This window comes from Numida meleagris, chromosome 6 (assembly GCF_002078875.1).
Source record: "Numida meleagris isolate 19003 breed g44 Domestic line chromosome 6, NumMel1.0, whole genome shotgun sequence".
Lineage (NCBI taxonomy): Eukaryota > Metazoa > Chordata > Aves > Galliformes > Numididae > Numida > Numida meleagris.
Genome location: NC_034414.1, coordinates 27,982,252 through 28,001,348, shown reverse-complemented (window position 1 = coordinate 28,001,348; position 19,097 = coordinate 27,982,252). Strand labels below are relative to the sequence as shown.

General features: G+C 41.5%; 2 protein-coding genes across 2 annotated transcripts; both read right to left on the bottom strand.

Annotated features, from left to right (window-relative positions):
• LOC110401741 (disintegrin and metalloproteinase domain-containing protein 21-like) lies at positions 742-8,369 on the bottom strand. The gene has a single exon (XM_021403146.1). It carries the CDS (start codon positions 3,170-3,172, stop codon positions 1,016-1,018), a length of 2,157 nt encoding a protein of 718 aa, XP_021258821.1. The 5' UTR covers positions 3,173-8,369; the 3' UTR covers positions 742-1,015.
• On the bottom strand, positions 8,512-17,669 carry MED6 (mediator complex subunit 6). The gene is made up of 8 exons (XM_021403171.1): positions 17,512-17,669; positions 15,645-15,804; positions 14,464-14,555; positions 11,922-12,004; positions 11,111-11,219; positions 10,434-10,549; positions 9,645-9,672; positions 8,512-9,045 (listed from the first exon to the last, which is right to left on the bottom strand). The coding sequence occupies exons 1-8, from the start codon at positions 17,531-17,533 to the stop codon at positions 8,915-8,917; spliced, it is 741 nt and encodes a 246-aa protein (XP_021258846.1). The 5' UTR covers positions 17,534-17,669; the 3' UTR covers positions 8,512-8,914.

Sequence of the window (19,097 nt, the reverse complement as noted above, 5' to 3'; positions counted from 1 at the left end):
GACCAGCGAGCGGCCCGCAGTGCCTCGCTCCCGCGGCGGGGCCCGCTCTGCGCGCGCGAGCTGCTGCAGCTGGACGGCCCCGGGGCGGGAGAGCGGGCAGCGCCAACCGCGACAGTTAGCTCTTCCCGCGTCCATTTTAAACGTTAAAAAAGGCAGTTAACGGTTTTCTGTCAGTCAGCAACAGCAATGATTGTTCGGCTAGCAGACAAGTGTATTATCACAGCTCTCCATCCTGAAACGCCACTGCTTCAGAATAAAATTCTGTTAAAGCAAGACATTATTTCTGCTGCGCGAGGAGGGAGCTCTAGACTGCTTTAATACACATAATTAAAGTATTGAATGGTATTTCCAGATCCCTCGTGCTTTCTCATAAATAACACACATTTTACATCTCATTAAAAGTAATGCTTCTGTGTGACACACTGTAGAGCTACAACGGCATATTTACTAACAGTTCCCAAAGTAATCACAGAGTAAAGCACAAGAAAGGCCCCGAGATAGGCAGATATAAAGGATCTGTCAAATAATGCAGAAGTTCTGAAGGTGGGAGAGTTGCAGAACAGCCCCAACTATTATAGAAGCGTGGTGAACTTGTGCAGCCTCACAGACTGCTTTTTCTTGCAGCAATAAAATCCAAATAACTTCTTAGAAAGACCCAGCAGCACAGGTATCACATACCTACCACTCACCTGAGCACTTCGTTTTTAAGAACGCAAGGTACAAACCAAAAAGAACAGCATACCTTATTGCCTGCATTTATTAACTTTAAATAAACAAAGATAACGTTTAATCTGTATTTAATAATGTTGCATTAGATTATAATTATTCAGAATGTGTTGAATTATTTGATAAGGTATCTGCTGGCTCTGCTCAGGGGCTACTGGAGATTTTCCTAGGAGCATCCAAAGCCACAGCTTTGTTGGTCTTTGTGAAGTGCACAGTAGTAGATTTTGACTCAGTAGTAGGTGTTCTATAGCAACTACTGGGATTTGCAGTATTTGAAACAACTACTAGCTTATTCTGTGGAATCAGGCCTTTCCCTCGTAAGCCATTCCCCTATTTCCCTTCTATAATATATGGCAAGAATAACTGCGAGGACAAAAGGAAGAACAAAGCCAACTACTCCTATTCTTGTTCTCTGAACAACCTCCTTGGGTGGAGGGGGTCCGCTGTCAATGCTACCTCCAAATCCTTCCCACTCACAATATGGAGGAGCCCAACCATACTTGCAGTGACAGTTCTTAAGATTGTTACACACTCCTCTGTTATGGCACTTTGTTATGTTACAATCATAATTCAGCACTGAAATATTGGTACATGTCCTTTTGATACAAATCTTGTCACTGCCACATGTCGTGCCATCTTCCACAGCCCCTAAGTCAGCTGTAGGCATCCCTATGTGATAGTCAAGACCCCAACACCTTTTACCTCCAGCAGGGGTTTGGATGACTGTTATGTGGTTCTGCAAGAAGGGCAACTTGTGTATGTTTTCACACTGTAGCCTACCACATAAGGCATCCTCAACGCTGCACTTTGTGAAATGAACATTATCACGAATACCACAATTTCCAAAACGGTCACCTCGAGTATTCACTTCTTTGAAGCAGTCTAAAGGAGCAGGCCTGGCTTGTTTGCCAAACAGATGCTTGCATTGTTTACTGTGGGAAGAACATTTTCCTCTATAGCAATAGGCACCATCTTCGCAAGGGGTTCCATCTTGTAAATACAAGTCTGACTTGCACCAAGGGGAAGTCCCATTGCAGTACTCTGGCAGGTCGCAGTAACCAGTACGTGCTCTGCAGAGTGTTCCTGCTGGAAGGATCTTACAGCCCTTGCAGCATTTTCCAGATGCGCAAACTGAACCTGCAGTCAATGTGCAGTTAGGGTGACAACAAGGATCGTTTCTGCAGTCTGATTGTGAACCACAGTCGCATTGCTCTCCTCTTTCTACTATCTTATTCCCACAGTATTCACGCTTCAAAGTGTAGTAACTGCCAAGAGCTGGTGATTGACGCAGGCAGCTACCACCACTCCCAAGCAGGTCAAAGTAGTCTTTGTAACTGCAGTCACTGAATGCGTCAGTGCCGGCTTCGCTTTGATACATAATGCACCTCTTCCGCCTGCATTTACAGTGCCGTTCATCATGGTGCATCCCAAGATTATGGCCCAGCTCATGGGCAAATGTGACAATAACTGAAGACAGCTTCCTGTTGGTGAAGGAAACAACTGCTGCTGACCACTGCCTGTCACATACGGACCCCAGAAATGCCAATCCCAGGCTTTTTCCAAAGCCCTGAAATGCAAATAAGTGAGCAACATCATGGCGCATCCGTGGATACAGGTCTGATTTTCGCCATTTGTTAAAGTCTGAAAGTGCCTTGTTTGCAGAGTTAGTAAGGTTTATGGGATTACTTTTGGTCCAGATCTCCAGTCCCACAAGAAACAGTTGAACAGAAAGCTGGTCATACAGAGAGTCCCCAATATTGATGATTTCCAGGACTTGCCTCAAGACTTCGGATTCATTCCTGCCAGACCTCACAAACCGCACGTTGTCCACGACCACTACTAACTTCACATACCTGGTGTGTGTCCACCAGTCCTTCAGCATGTACTTCTCCTCTGTTCGAGGGGCCTGAAGCCAGGGCAGCAGAGTCTTTTGGTACTGCAGCTCCTCCGGGGTCAGGCCACACGTGGGGCCCATGGGGTCACTGTCTGCCTCCATCCGGTACAGGATGTGCTGAAAGGCCGGATCATCAGGGATGGGCTCGATCTCGTAGGTGCTGCCTTCCATCCAGAACACTCCATGGAGGCCCCTGCCACAGGTGCCGAGGGCCACTAGGGAGCCAGGACTTCCCTGCACCTCGCCTTGGTAGAAGCAGTTGTCCTGCACATAGACTTGCTCCTCCCAGTGTGCCCCATCTTCACCGTAGGTGACCAAAGGGAAAGGCTGGGAGACCAGGCCCTTCCTGGGCCGCAGGCGCAGGACCTGTGGCCGCCCCTCCACCTCCAGCCAGTAGGAGATGGTCAGGGGGTTGGTGTCAGCTCTGGGGGCCAACTGTCGTGGCACCGTCACCCACATGCCGGTGACATGAAGTGGCCCGGCCTCATCCTCAGGGGGGGTGGGGCACCCCACAAGGCCCAGCAGCACCACCAGCACCAGCAGTGCCTCCATGGTTACCGCCTGGTGTTGCCCCACGCCCTGTTTGTGAGGGGCCAGAGCTCGGAATGGAGGAGCCACCCTCAGGTCCCAAACTGCCCCTCAGTGGCTGCCCTTCCCTTGGGAGGTACTGGGGAGTATTGGCAACACGGCAGCCTCCTTTGCCTCCTCCATCAGGAAATGGCACCCTGCTACTTAGAGGTACATCCTGGTGGGCCACAAAGGCACCTCGAGACAGCCATAACTTGCTCTATGAGTAAAGACATAGGCTCCTGTGGAGGACTAAACACAATCAGTCCAAAACAAGCAAACTCCCAGCTTTCTATATAATCCTCATTTTCAAAAAGATGGGCATTTCTCCTGCACACGTATAAGAGCACTGTGTGAGGAGGGGCCCCAGCTAAGTTTCACACTGCTAGTCATTCACATCTACGTCGAGCAAATAGATCATCTAGTTAGACCACCAGGGGAAAAATCTGTTAAAATAGCTCTGAGGTCAGCTTTTGCTTTGTATGCTTTTTCAGTAAAAGATCATTTGTGAGCGAAGATCACAAACAGAAAACATTGTTTCAACAGAGTACTTGGAAAAAGCTTGGTGTATCAAATTAATAAGTACAGAAATGATAGATATTAGGATTAAATACTCCTTGGTGCCTTTTCTCAGTAGGTGTCTTACTCCAGCTAGTAACATACCCCCATACACACACACACACACACACAAACAGAACAAGGGATAAATCTCGTTCCACTAGGTTAAATAGTGGAAAGACAAATTAAAAGCACCAAGTATAAAACCACAAACCCTACCACTTGCTAGATAACTACAGCAATGTGCTTTAATTACAGACATCACCAGTGCAACAGCAGTTTTCCCAAATCATGGCCTTTTAAAATATTTCTGCTTGCAGAGTATGCAGAGCAGGCTGCTTAACAGGTACATTTACCACTTGGATGCCATCTCAGTATTAGGGACCAGCTCCATAAAGATACAGCCCTAGAACAGTGATCTGGACTGTGGTAAGACAGGATGTCCTGTACAGCACAGCTACACACACTGCCTTTGGGGTATATAGTGCTGTGATTTGACACACCAACTGCTGTCATCTTTTGGGAACTCTTCACAACTTTCTTTTCTGCACCAAAAAAACAGGATTCCAGGAAGTAGTACAACCTGTTACAGCCCTTATTTTTCTCAGCTGTGAGAGATGCATCATCACACCATCTCTGTCTCAGAGATCCTTCCCTTAGACATCAATCAAGGTGGTGACCATCACACCAGTACAGGCAGCAACACATAACATTTCAAACTCCAGCAGATAAGCAGGCAAACTACTTTCTTATCTTTCAGTACATGTATCACTGTACAGTCAGGACTAGAAACTATGTAGGTTCCACTGTTAAACTCACTGCAGGTTATCTGGGCAGGGGTGGAATGTGCCAACAGTTTGACACCGCTTTGAACATCTAAAGCAAACCCTTTGACATTAAGATTACATAAAAAGAGATCATACTTGTGTTCTGATTAGCAGAACATTGCACTCCTGCACTCAGTAAGAATACATGCGAGTGAGGTAGCTTCCCGTTGTATGACAATAAACAGGTTGGAAGAAAAAAAAAAAAAAAGACTGACCTTATAGCAGAGCAGAGAAGAAAGTTTCCATCAATCCATAGCTACTTCAGCAGCAGAAACATTTGTTTGACAGGTGTAGCTGGCCTTCTCAGTACGCAGCAGCGTTTTCAAACATTTTTTTTTTTATCTTGTCATTCCCTAAAATTTTCATTGGAGGTACAAGCTCTTATGAAACTGAATCTTAGCAAGACATTTACTTTTCTCACTTACCTGCTGTTGACTCTTTATGAACAGGTCACAGACTCACTGCAGTGTTGAGGACAACAGGTTGAAATCCACTGTCCTAGCAGAAAGAAATGAAACCTTCCAACTGTTGAGATCAATAGTGCTACATCATACCTCATTCCACTGGGAAGATTTGCCCTTACTATGCAGCCATCCATAATCCACATTATGCTGCAGAAGAACATTCATCAAGTAAGTGATCATTTGTTTGTTCTGTGCGTGAATACAGGACCAAAACAATACTTGATCAAAAATTTACGTACCTCTCCAAGGAAACACTGCAAACATGTACGGACTGTTCAAATGGCATGTAACATTTTTTTTTTTTTTTTATTACTAGGGAAAGGTTACTGGAACACAAAAGTAAGGGTGCAGGTGGCAAAGAGGAATGGGTGAGCATAATGCATGGCCTGCTCACACCTTACTTGGTGAAGAGCAGAAAACACTGTATTTGTGACACATTTCAGATACTGTTAGCTTTAAATGGTGAAGGGAGATAGCAAGGCTCCCTCTCTTCCTGTTATCTGGCCAGATTTTTGTAATGCATATATAAGTAAGTATCTGTTCATATGGATATGTATGCAGACATTTATACCTAACTTCAGGCTCTCAGGAGAACGTTTTTATTAGATCTTTAGGTCATCTTCAATTCCTTAAACCCTCTGATTTAGACTAAGAAAAGCCCTTTTAAAGTCTGAACAGTTATTATCTAAGAGCAAAAGTAGAGAAAAATGGTATCTCCTTTGTAAAGCCAATTATCTCCAAAACAAAGTGACAGTAACAATTTTGGAACTGCTGATTTCCCTTTCATGTATAAGCTTTACAAATACGCAATGTCCTCTGAAAGACTTTGGACTTCAGTGCTCAGACTAAGAATACTGTCTAAATACCAGAGGGAAAGAAGACTTAGATTCTCATACACCAAGAAACATAACTGACTAAAAGATAGCAGTTTAGCAGCTTTTTGGCAGTAAATTACTTTGAGTTTAGCAGTAATATCTGATATAATGTCACTTGAGCAAGTAAATATCAAAGCTCATTTAACCAGTAAAGTTGTTTTAGAATATCTTGTCAGCAAATAATAGGATCAGAAGGGATTCCAATTCCTCACTCCCTCATGCAGTAAGCCTTCAGCACTGAAAGATAGCTACTAAGAAATCGACACATTCACTGATAACATCTCCCATTACTCTATAATTTGTGCTATATAATATAATTTGTGCTTTTTACAGGACTTGATATTTTTCCAGAAGAGATCATTCCCCTGTGGAAAAAAAAAAAGGCTTACTGCATTCTAATTCACTTTTTCATGCATGGAAGCCATCTTCTATCCTTTCAATAGCTTATATGCTGGCATTAACTCAAGTTGGATCAGACCAGAAGACCATCCTTTTTAATGTCCTCAGTCTGACACTGACCAGTACCAGATGCATCTGCAGAAAGCAAAAACACTGTCAAGAGAGGCAAACACAAGGACAATCTGCCTCCCTAAGTTTCACTCTCATCTCTAAATCAGGTCAAATTCTGAGCATGAAGTGCAGTGATTCATTTTAAATGTAACTCCATTCAGCTTCATTAACTTGTCCATGTATTCTCACAACACAAGACAGAACAAGGTATCCTACTTGCTTCGCAGCACTCAATTTTATAAAGGATCAGTATTTGTCTTTTCTTTCCTAAGAAACTAAAGTCTTGGTCCTACCAGTGGCTTCATAAGATATTTTTTTCCTCTTACTCACATTATTGCCATTCTTCAAATCCCTCTTCTTTGGCAGAACTCTTCCGGTATTTGAACTGTACCATACACCGTACTGTAAGCGTAGCCCACTTAATGACAGAATTCTTGCTTGTATTAGCATCCACTTTTGACCATTTTGATGTGCTCTTAACAATAGACAAGGTATCTTTCCTATGTTTGTAATTTCAAATCTGTCTTTGACGTACAAGTATTTAATTCATCTCCCAAACAGAAATAAAATTCTAGATGTTCATTACAGTGCAATCTGGTCGTCTTTCTTGACTAAGCTTTTCCAAATAGCTTATAGGTTCTAGTAATATGAATAACTGCATAGAGTTCAGCTGCCTTAACAGCCCCTTTACAAGAACTTCATCTGAATATCAAAAATTCAGTGAGAAATCTCGAGGCTCCTCATCACTCATGCCTCATTTCTGGGGATGCCTCCTTTCCACCACACAGATGAACAAGATGATGGCTTTGATGCTTCTCAAGCTCCTTCCTTTCAAAGGAATTTCTTTAATAGGAGAAAGAAGTAAAACTTTTCTTCTAAGCATATTCATGCTACCTTGTAATTATTTAAAGTTAAATAATTAGCTCCAGCTTGTTTTGAGCATTCCAGAGTAGCTGCACTCTCTGTACTTGATTTAATAGTTCACACTAGGTTGTTACCTATCTCCATCAACATTTCAAGCAACAGCTGTTCAAATTTCACCCACGTGATATAAAATGAAGCTAATACACACTTCAGTACGCTGATGTATCAATTTTAGGCCTAATATCTGCAACAACAGTAAACAGCTGTTAGCTTATCTGTATTTGCTGTTACAGCTTTGGATTAAAGGGCAAAAATTCCATGTGCGTTTCCATTGTTCAATAGCTATCCAGTGAGAACGCTTCATTAGTTACTAAATCAGAAAACAAGGCCTCTCTTACAACTTCAAAATATATTTGAGGAAACACTAGAAGTATATCTTAGTCTTCCTTCCTATCTACATTTCATATGCTATGCACAGCTCTTCTCGTAACTTCCTAGGGATCACTTCAAGAAAGTAGACAACAGCTGAGAAAAGAAAACAAGCTACTTTACATTGCTCTGTTACTTTGACAAAAGCAAAAAACAACCCGATGGTCATTTCTTTGCAATGGGTGGCTTCTAATTTTTTTCTGCAAGGCAAAAAAAAAAAAAAAAAAAAGGGGTTGTGTAAACAGCATGCTTAAATAGCAAAGCGCTCTTTGCGGTGTTTCACTGCTCTACCTCCTCAGGTCTAAAAGGCAGATGACTAAACAAGGTGGTAAAATGCAGCAAGAAGGTGCTAGAAGCACAGAAGAAGAGATATGTAACTGATATATTTGAGAGACAGTGGAGAAAGAAAGTAGAAATATAAACTGCTTCACTCTAAACGTGTAACATTATGACATTTTAGCTTGTTTTATGCAATGATAAATCCCCCTCAACACTATTTTTTTACCATAGAAGACCAGCTAAACCATTAACTGAAACAAGTGTCCAAGAACCCTTACAGACTGAGAACAGTTTGACATCTAATTATGTGGATATGAGACTTCAGTTATCAAATTTCTGAGGTGTATCTCAAGCATACTAAAGGCACAGCAATTTATTAGCAGACAGCCTAAACTCTTCAGGTGAACTTTCCTACTTCAAAATAGTACATAGTATATTCCAGTACCCAAGGAAAAAAAAATTGCTGCCCGCACATACGGTATAATTGCTACTAACAAAGTAAGCAGTTAAGAAAGGCATTCTAGCAACCAGGATTTTATTCAAGATATGAGGTGGGTTGTTTGTTGTTGTTGCTGTTTTAAAGGTTGTTATTTTTTTTGTTTGTTTGTTTACATAGCAAACCAAGACACAAGGAATGCAGGGCTTTGTAGACTTCAGGAGGCTGCAAAATACATCTCTGTAAAAACCATTCCCAGAAGCCAATATTCAAAATAAGATGAAAACTGAAAACACCTTATTTGAGGCAGCTCACATCCTGCCATTAACATTTTTGTAACAGATTTCTACAGAAAAAGCTGTTACAGGGACTTGAATTCCTGAAATATCACAGCCTCGTTTGAAGAGTGCAAATATGAAGAATGGGAGTAGGAATCTGCTGTTTTCCAGGTATTGACTAATCCAGACATGTATCAACTTCTCCCTTCACTGGAGTCTCATCCGTTTTTCGGGTGGTCCTTTAGCAGCAGCACTCTGCTGAGCATTCTTAACAGTCTCTTTCTCCTCTGTCTTGATGGCTTCAGGGGCTGGTTCTGGCTCCTTCTTTATTTGATCCACTTAAGAAGTAACAGCAAAACAGGGTTAAACCTCCTATTTTCATTCCCAAAACATTCTTCACAGTATTTAGAAAATATTGATTTCAAAAGCACAAAATTAGTTTGAAAGGTTTAAGAACTAAGGAATAAATTCATGCCTGTACAGGTAAAAAGAAAATGTGGAATGGATGAAAATATCTAGTCTATGCTTTTCCTGTTTTGAGGTTGCTTCAGATCAACTAAAAGCCTTCACATGCTTTCCTGAGCAACTTGCCAAAATCACTAGGATGCTGGACTGACCAAATTATTCCTTTCCTCTCTTACCCTTTCCCTGTCTGCTGCTTCCAAAGGCTGTTTCCTGCATTTGGACCTTCAGACAAGATAGTTTTTACAGATGGACAGAGCAGGACATCTTCAAGATAGGGAGTAGAATACACATTTTTTAATTTCGTTCTTGCTATCACAAAGCTCTCTGCTCTTGCCTAGTATTTTCCACAATTTGACAATGCCAGAATCCCTAACCACCTCAGTAGCAACAGTGAGAAGCTCACAGAGCAATTGGCAAACTCTGCTACATATAGTATATTTTTTTAAATCTTGTGATAATATTAGAGATTTACCTGGGACAGGCTTTTCTCCAGGCTTTTGCTGTGGGGGAGGAAAAAACAACATATCAGTGGAACTGCAGTCTTAATTCTTGACCCTTACTACTATTCACTTAAGAATGCAAACCAAGCAATGCTGTTACATAAATGAGTTGAAGGTAGAAGGGAAGGCTGTTGAACAGATCACTAAATACACTTAAAATCCAACTTTTGAACATCAAGTTGGAATTTTTTAACATCCAGTTTTTTCTCAGACAATTGAAAAGGACTAAATCAAAAAATGTTCAGCCAATCCTTGCCAATAACCGAAGAGCAGTTTCCTGAGTTGCTGTAGAACTTATTTTCATTACTCCCAACCAGAAGACACAATGATACAAAGAACTATTAGAGATTATCAGAGGTAATCACAGCAACCTCACAGAATGCTGAGAATTTCCACGCTAATTAATGAGCACTCAGAACAATGGGATAACTAGAACACAATAGTTGTGGTGATTTGATTCAGCTCACAAATGAGGAAACCGTAAGCAGCGGCAAAGTCTGATAGCTGACATTTACAGACCCTCTACAAATAGATAAGGAACTGGTGTAATGCAATTTGCCCTCACAGTTTTGCCAAGGTCTTAACTCCTGCAATTACCGAGGGGAATCCCACACTCAAACCAAAGCTTTCCATTTCAAACTTATTACTTAACTTGCATTACCGTTGTAGAAAGCACAGAAAATTCCCACTGTCAGTATCAGCTGCTTATGACTGCCTTAAATTCTAAGTTACAGTAATACTGTGGCCTGTAAGTGTCATACCTGAACAAATCTGGGTGGAAATTTTTGTCTTAGGTCTAGAAGCAAAGCATCTACTCGATGTCTTTGGAAAATAGAACTTGGTTCTTCTTTCTTCTTGGCTTTTGGCTTAGCTTTCTCTGCAAGTACAAAAATGTAAGAGGAAGCTAATGGAAAGTTTTGTTCCCTTAGCAGCTCTCTGATGTATGCAAAGTTGAAATGCAACTCTCCTCTTAACCTCAGCTCCATTTTCTCTTTGGCTTGTTGTTTTTTTTGTTGTTGTTGTTTTGTTTTTTGAAAGACAGGTTAAGAATGATTTTATACATCAAAACAAAGTGTACTTTGGTCGCCGGTAGGTTGAAGTTGGGTCCATTTTGTTGACACACAGCTCACCATTTTCATAGAATCATAGAATTAGCTAGGTTGGAAAAGACCTACAAGATCATCCAGTCCAACCATCCACCTACCACTCATCACCCATCATCTCCTACCCCCATCTCAATGTCCATACCCATCATAGAATAGCAAGATTCCTTCCACCTGGCAGGGAGCACCAAGTTACCTCTCAGAAAGAACAGGCATTTAATCTCATCTCCACACCACCATTGTGTGTTGTCTGCTGCCTCAAGCTTTTCCTGCCCACCCTCTCTATATTATCTTCCCTTTCCCTCAAGAGACACAGGAACAACTAGGAATCGTACCTCGTTCTTCTTGATCTTTGAAATGCCACCAATAGCCTTTTGATGGGTGATAGCGACAGTAGGACATAGCTTCTTCAAAAGCAGACTGAATTCCATGCACCGCAGTGAGCTTTCAGAACAAGAAAACATAAGGCAGTGTTCAGAATTTAAGGAGAAAGTACATACAAATTTTTGCAAGCAATGATTTTAAAATCAGTATTCTATATTCATTTACGTTCTGGAAAAGAAACCTCGGATAGTTAGTTTTGGACTAAGAATGTAATCTCTTGAAAAGGATCTCATAAGACCAAGGTTTTTTATTTTCCTAAATTCAGAGGAAATACTTGCATAAACAGCAGCTTAACAGGACAGAAGAAGGAATAAAAACAAACTTGTGAGTTTAAATTGGAGAGAAATCCAAATTGACTTGAGAAGTTTCATTAAAAAAGAAATACCACATTACATTAGAGTGAACATTTCAAAGATGAATGTATTAAATTACTGTTTCATAAGCATTTATCATTTCATTTCTCTTTTGATTATTCGAACCTCGTGTTCTGACAGTAGCCAATCATCAGTTATTCTGATCCCTTAATTCTTAAGGAATGCAATCCTACTTTTTGGACCATACTGCGCTCTGCCAAGATCTTTCACTTCCACGTGGAATACACACCATATTAACTGATGTCATTTCTTTCAAGCTAGTGCATACGATGCACATATGTAGCATACTACCACAGTGAAGGAAAGATTGAAAAGCCTGAGGAACAACCAAAAATAAAAGCAGATAAACTGTTTATATACGCATATATAAAATGTACAGAACACTTACAGCTCTGGAGTTAATGACAGACCCTAAGTCAGGTGCCTGATAAATCACTCCAGCAATAATATAGTAGTCAGCCAAAGGAATGACTGTAGGGAGAAAAAAAGATACGCAGGATCAATTGAAAGTTCTGGCTAAAGACTCCGTATTTGTTGCTGAATTTCAGTGGTAGCAATAGAAATTGCAATATCCATCTCATCAACAAGTTTTGTCTTTTTACATCTTTCCTTAAAGGTGTTTTATTTGTACTCTGTTCACCTAAGGGGAAAAGCCCCAAGGTCTGCTTTACAGGGAGGAAAGCATCAGACTTAGGTCTTCTCCTATTGCAAGCAAATAATTGATCTTAGCGGAACTGGGATTTTCAGAGTTACAAGAGGAATCGAGTGAACTGCAACTGGAAGTAGTTCCATCAGTCGTTCCTGCTGCCAGAAGCCCAAAACAAAAGATCTCATTTTCTGTAGTCAGCTCTCTCCAACCTGTGCAATTTTCTTAGCTAAATTTCCCAAGCCCAATGGCAGCTGAGCATGTACAAAGGATGCCTTTCTAAATTCATAACATTCTGCCAAAAAAAAAAAAAGAAAAGAAAAAGGCCTCCCAAAGCCATCTGTTAAATCAGGTTTGGGAACAACTTTTACTAACTGATCAAAAATACCTGTGCGTTAGACCCACAGTGTAGGAATATATCACAACTGTCTCCATAACATTCTACTGAATTGGCTTCAGTTTAGACACTGTAACAATGCTGTCAGCTTCACATTCCCAAGACTCCTGCCTGTGCACTCATTTGTTCCGGTTCCTCCATCTGCTTTAACTCATTTTGTCTCAACCTTCTTACTGACAGGGCCCAATTCCTCCTGTACTTGCATTTTACAAAGCTTGGACACCTGCCTAAATTAACAGGCCAAGACAACTGGGGGGGATATTACAGCCAGTAAAAAGCAGGAGTTCCTTCTCAGCATTTCCTTACAAGCACAGAAAGACAGAACAGCAGCTTTCCCATCTCACAGCTCTGCACCAGAGCAGCCTACTTTCCTGGACAGACAACTCCGCCTAGCCAGTGGATCTAAACATTTTTCCAAAAGATTTTAACCCCTTCACATGGACTTGGCTTAAAGAATTTGGAGGAAAAAAAACCACACAGAAACCTGTACCATTTCTACCCAATTACTCCACGCTAGCTGTCAATCTATCACATTTTAGTTTTCCAGCTCCTTTTCTGTGCCTTGAATACACTGAAATTTGTACCATGATAAAATACAACATATGGGTAATGTTTAAGCCAGGGAACTACACAATTCAAGCAAGGTATCTAGCACAAACTGTACAATCACCATGGGAAAAGTTCCAATAAAGCTCCACCAAGTATACATTTATATTAAAGCAAAAGGCTGAACACACATATTGTGGAAGCCAAACTCTGCTCTTGATTTAAAAGGTGTCTGAGCACGGTATTTCAATATGCACCTTTCAAAAGCTAGACACGAAACCTTTAACAAAGAAGCAACAGAAAAATCCATTAAAGGTGGAATACATATGTTCTTTTTCAGTACAGACCTACAATATCAAGGGGCCATTATCTGATATAAGCAAATAAAAAGCATTGCTAGATAAGTCAAAGTCCTATGCAACAGCAAAATGCACGTGCAGAGTCTAAGTTACTAAACATGAAGTTAAAAAGTAACTAGCATTTACCATGCTCTTCTTTTCTGTTTATTCTGAAATAACGTAAATTATTTTGTATGCATACAGAATAAAACTATTGAAATGTGATTGTTTGTTTTTCTTTTTTAATTAATCACACATGCACAACAAATTCAAGGTTAAAAAGGAATACTGAATCAGATTGTATGCAAAGGGAAGAAAAAACAAGATATTTCATTTCTAACTTGTAACGGCCTAATGATTTCAATGATTTCAGAGTACTCTGGTCTCAGAAGAACAACCAAAACAAGTACCCGTATCACCTCATGGTCATTTTTCAGAAAGGCCCTCTTCCCTTACTGACGAGATGCTACTCATCAATCTACCCAAGCTACAGCTGAAGGTGGAAACAGCACAGAATTAAGAAATGACAGAAATAGAACCATGAATGATCGCTCTCCCTAACCAATGGAAATCACGGCTCACCTCCAATTGCATACTAGCCACTTCAGATGATTACCTGTAATTAAACTAAGCTCATCAGCCCCAAGCAATCATATAATTAGTCTTACATTTAAATAATTAAAATGAAAAATCCTAGAGAGCCAAACATATCAGGCATTGCATGAATGCTACAATCAATTTTAAAATAGGCCATAGGGCAGCGCTTTCTCACTGCACTCTTCACATTTCACCACGAGATGGCAATCCCAGCTCTGAGCACACTAGAGGTCATCAGTGACAAAATACCTCCGCCACACTTCCAATACAAAGCCTCATAACCTTCCACTTAAATTTAGGATGAAGGCAGAAAAGGGGAGTCAGAAGTGCTTAAACAAATGAGGAACACAGAAAAAAGACTAACCGATTGGCCTTCTCAACAGCAGCAAGAACTAAATGACCTCACCTTGTGTTGGAGATTGCCTTTGCTGCTTTCGGATAATGAAGAGAATGGGCTCTTGAGCGTGAAGAAGGATATACTCCACTCCAACCATCTGGCTGAAACAAAACAATCTGAATAAATATCTTTCTCAAAGCAAAAGCTGTGGGATGTGAAGAATTATCAAGGGCCTAGCAGTATAGCAATAAAGTTCTCAAGCTTCCTATAATATGCACTAAATAAAGACACAGGATTTCATGGCATTTCCTGATTTAGCTATTAAAACCTGCACATACATCTGCATATAACCTACCTATATTTGTATACCTGCATATCCAAATGGCACTGCAACAATACAACACATCTAAACTGAACACATTAGCAGACAAATAAATAGCAAGGAAAACAACACAATCTGTTGGCATAAAGATATCATTTAAACACAGAAACAAAGGACCGGTGTATGATATGACCATCTGTAGATCTCATTTGGAAGCCCCTCTGCAACCGCATCCAAACACAAATGGCTTTACCAATGAACTTTTAGCCCAGCTTGCACACTCCTTATAATATTGCAGAGTCTTTAAATAGTTCTCAAACACCTCACTTGTGCTCAGCACAGCAGATGGGAAACTGCAGAGAAAGTTAACTTGCACATGCTGCCATCTCATTACACAACCATCTGTGACCAGTTTATTTACAACGTTCCATACTTTTACCATCCATACTAAAAAGCCAGCTCCTGAGAGGAGTTATGTACTAATTATGGCATGCAGCCAGCATGATATGGAATAACGAACTACTTAGGAACACAAAAATATCCTCTAACATAAACCCTATTGACCGTTGGAAAAAAAAAAAAAACACATTTAAAGACATTACCATTACCCAGCTTCTGTTGAGCCGTGAAGATGAAAGACGGCACTTTTTCTAATTAGAAATATCTAAAAGGTGAGATTCTAGTAAATCATCATGTAGCTTGAATGTTTCAAAACCAACACTCCTCGAAATGGCATTGAAGGAAGTAGAAAGCAACTAAATATAAAAAAAATTAAAAAAAGAAAGAAAGCTGGGCTCCCTGGCAAGTGGTGGGACTACAAAGTTCAGGAGAAAGAAGCAGAAGGTTTGCAGCATGTTTCCACCATTCAGTGATCAAAGATGGAGGGACAAAGCATACCAGCAGGAAGCAGTTCCGAATTGCAACTTACTTCAAGTGGTCTAAGGTCATCCGCTGCATTTTGACAACTTCATTATTACAAGTTCGGTCGTAGAATGGGTTACTGCGCTCTGAGAAGTAGTCCAACACACTCCCATTGTTCAGTATTGGAATCCAGGTGCTGTCAACCCAGGAAATTCCCAAGAGGTTATCTGGGAAGAGAAACCTACGTTGAGTACCAAAGCAGCCAGAAACACTACAGCCAAGAGCAAGCTGCCACCAGCTAATTATTATAGCAGGTGCAACACAGCTCCACACAAACAAATTATAATTATAAACACATCTCATAGAGTTCAAATAATAACTGATGTCCTTTAGCCTTCTGCAGTTCTTTTGCAGGTATACAACAGAAATACAGCACCTTAACTAAGGTGTTTTCGTTTCCTCGACTCCTAGCTGCTGGTATACCTTTAACGGCTTGAGAATGGGAGTCAATAACTGTAATATTGCATAACAGCCTAATTATATTTAGCTCATAAGCTAATTAGTAGGCTTATTTTTTGAACAACAGTACTCAGTAGAGAGTATATCAAAGGCATAGCTCCTTTTGAAACACAGATCTCAGGTGAGGTGAATTTATGCTACTAAGTTAGAATCTGTTGCTGAAAAAAAAAGTGATTAACCTTACACTAAATCTGAGCCTGGTCACATTTTAAACTGTTTATTTATGAGAAAAAATAGTTTCCCTGTCCCAAACCATAATACTGAAAAATAAGCAAAATGTTACAGAGATCTATTAATTAAAGCAAGCAGTTTTCTTCTGATAAAGCCAGTGAGTAAATTACCGAGTGAAACAAAACAGCAGCATTGTTAACACTTCTAAGATGCTATGTTATTACAATAAATCTCTCTGATATCACGGCAGCTGTTATGTTTCAAAGATGTAGGTGAAATCTGTAATAAACAACCCCCCCAAAAATGACAGAGAGAAAGATGCAATTTTGGGTAGATGTTTCCCAGCTGTCACGAACAAGAGATTCCACAATAATTTGCCAAATTGCTTGTGGTAAATTACTTATTCCATACCTCAGTGGGTTTTACAGAAATCTATCTATGCAAGTATTCATAATTACACACACAAAAGCAGCTTTAAAATGACATGGACTCTATAGTAGGCAAACCATTATACACCAGGTACGTTTCTCCACGTGTGGGAACGTTTAAATTTATGTCCTTAAGATTTTATTATTGCACTGCAGCATAATTACACTCCTCAAGCACTTGAACAGCCGAAGTTACAGTCAGATCAAAGAAACCACTGTCAACAATTGGTTCTACAGATAACAAATCCACTACCACTGAAGATCCATGGGGTGCCTTGAAAAACACCCTGAAATTCAACCATTCCAATTACGGCAACATCAAATAGAAGTCACAAGGCATGGGAAAGCAGGAAACAAAGGCACACGTCGTTTCCAATTAAAAAGCACCACCAGCACCACGTAAGTGAAGAGAAGTCACTGAAGACTGAATAATGAGTCGCAATTCCCTTCTCACAGGAATCATTCCTCTACTTCCATGTGCTATATACCTGTCCTGAAAGTACACTCAACACTCTGCTGTAACCGTACTTCCATGACAGCTCTGCACGGTCAGGGATGGACAGAGCCATTCCAAAACAACAGCTCACACATTATTACCCGCACCTTGGAGCAGCGGCTAAGAACGTAACGCTGCCTGCACTGAAAATATACATACCGACGGCATAAATAATCACCAGTAAATCATTTTGTCACGACAAATTTGGGAGACAGAGCCGAGGAGCGCTGCCCGAGCCCGCCCCGTGCCCGAGCAGCCCGCTTGCAGACACAGCTCCGGCTCCGGCCGCCCCTCCCGCCCCCAGACCCTCCGTGCCGCACCTCGGACGTCCACCGCCGCCATAGCCCCGGCGCCGCCAGCCCGCCGAGCACCGGAAGTGGGGCAGAGCGGCGCCGGCACGCCGGCCGGAAGTCGAACGCCGCCACGGCGGGACGTAGCGGCGCCGCGCAGCGCTGACAGTCCGGGAGAGCGCCCTCAGCGGCACCGCCGGGCCTCCACCTCCCCGGGCTCGGACCTTAGGAGGGGTTTCGTTCTGAGGGGCGGCTCTTTAATGATGTCAGTCTTTAATAGCACAGGACATTAAAAATCAAAGCTCACCTTAATTTTTCCGCGTTCTCATTTGTGAGCCCTTGTCTTTGTTGCTGAGATCGTATTCCACCGTTTAATTCCTATATGTGCATGCTGCAGATCCTCTTTCATTAGTTAACTGCTGATTGTAGCAGGTTCTATCATGGTCAAACGTAGAATCATACAATCACAGAATCATTAAGATTGGAAAAGACCACTAAGATTATCCAGTCCAACCGCAATCCATCACCACTCAACCACTAACCCAAGTCCCTCAGTGCCACATGCTCACGTTACAGTAGCACCTCCAGGGACGGGGACTCTGCCATCTCCCTGTGAAAAACACATCTCTCTAAGTTACCCACAGCAGCGTGTGTCCACACAGCACTCTCAGAGGTTGCCATTCTAAAGCCCGTATTTAAGCAGGAAGTTCCACACTAACAAAATGAAGAATTTATTTACTGGGTGGAGGATGGAACATTAGAACAGGCTGCTCAGAGAGGCTGTGGAGTCTCCTTCCCTGGAGATATTCAAGACCCGCCTGGACGCCTACCTGTGTGACATGCTATAGGGAACCTGCTGTAGCAGGGGGTTGGATGTGACGTAGAGGTCCCCTTCAACTCCACAATTTTGTGATCCCTGCCGTGCCCCATCCTCCTGGAGAGGAGCACTGCTGAACACCACCACCCTTCTGGACTGCCTGCAGAGCCTGACTCCTACCGTACCTTCCTGCAAACCATCTCCCTGAAGTAGAGAGCAGAGAGTGGGAACTTGACTTCATTTGAATTATTCACATTGTCCATCTGCCTGCTGACTCTGCACCTCTCCCTAACCAGTTCACTTTCGGGTGGGCAGGGGCTGAAAAGCAGACTGCTGCACTGGAAATAATGGTGCTCAGTGGCTTACACTAAATCTCCAATTACACGGCGAGACCAGCTGGAGCACTGCTGGGAAGAACTGTTCATCCGGTAACATTTTCACCTTTACTGCAGGATGAAAGTCTTGGGTTTTTTTCCCTTAGCTTTCTCTGAAGCAGGAGTCCTAATGAGTATTGCTGTGCTGTCTTTTGTAACAGGAGGTGTGGGTTACAGGTGGGGATCTGATGAATTTTGCAGGTAAAATGAGGAATTTATGCTCACTGCCTTTAATGTCAGAGAAAGGCACCTGAAGGAATGGATAGTTAGACAAAGGATTTGTGTGTTTTAAAAATGCATAAAACACTTGCTTAAAAATAGGTACCTTTCCATGCCCTAGTATTTTGATGTCATTTAGTATCATCTTCCCCCAAGTGGAATTAACTTTATGTATTGCTGCTATCAGAGCTAATGAGGAATATTGT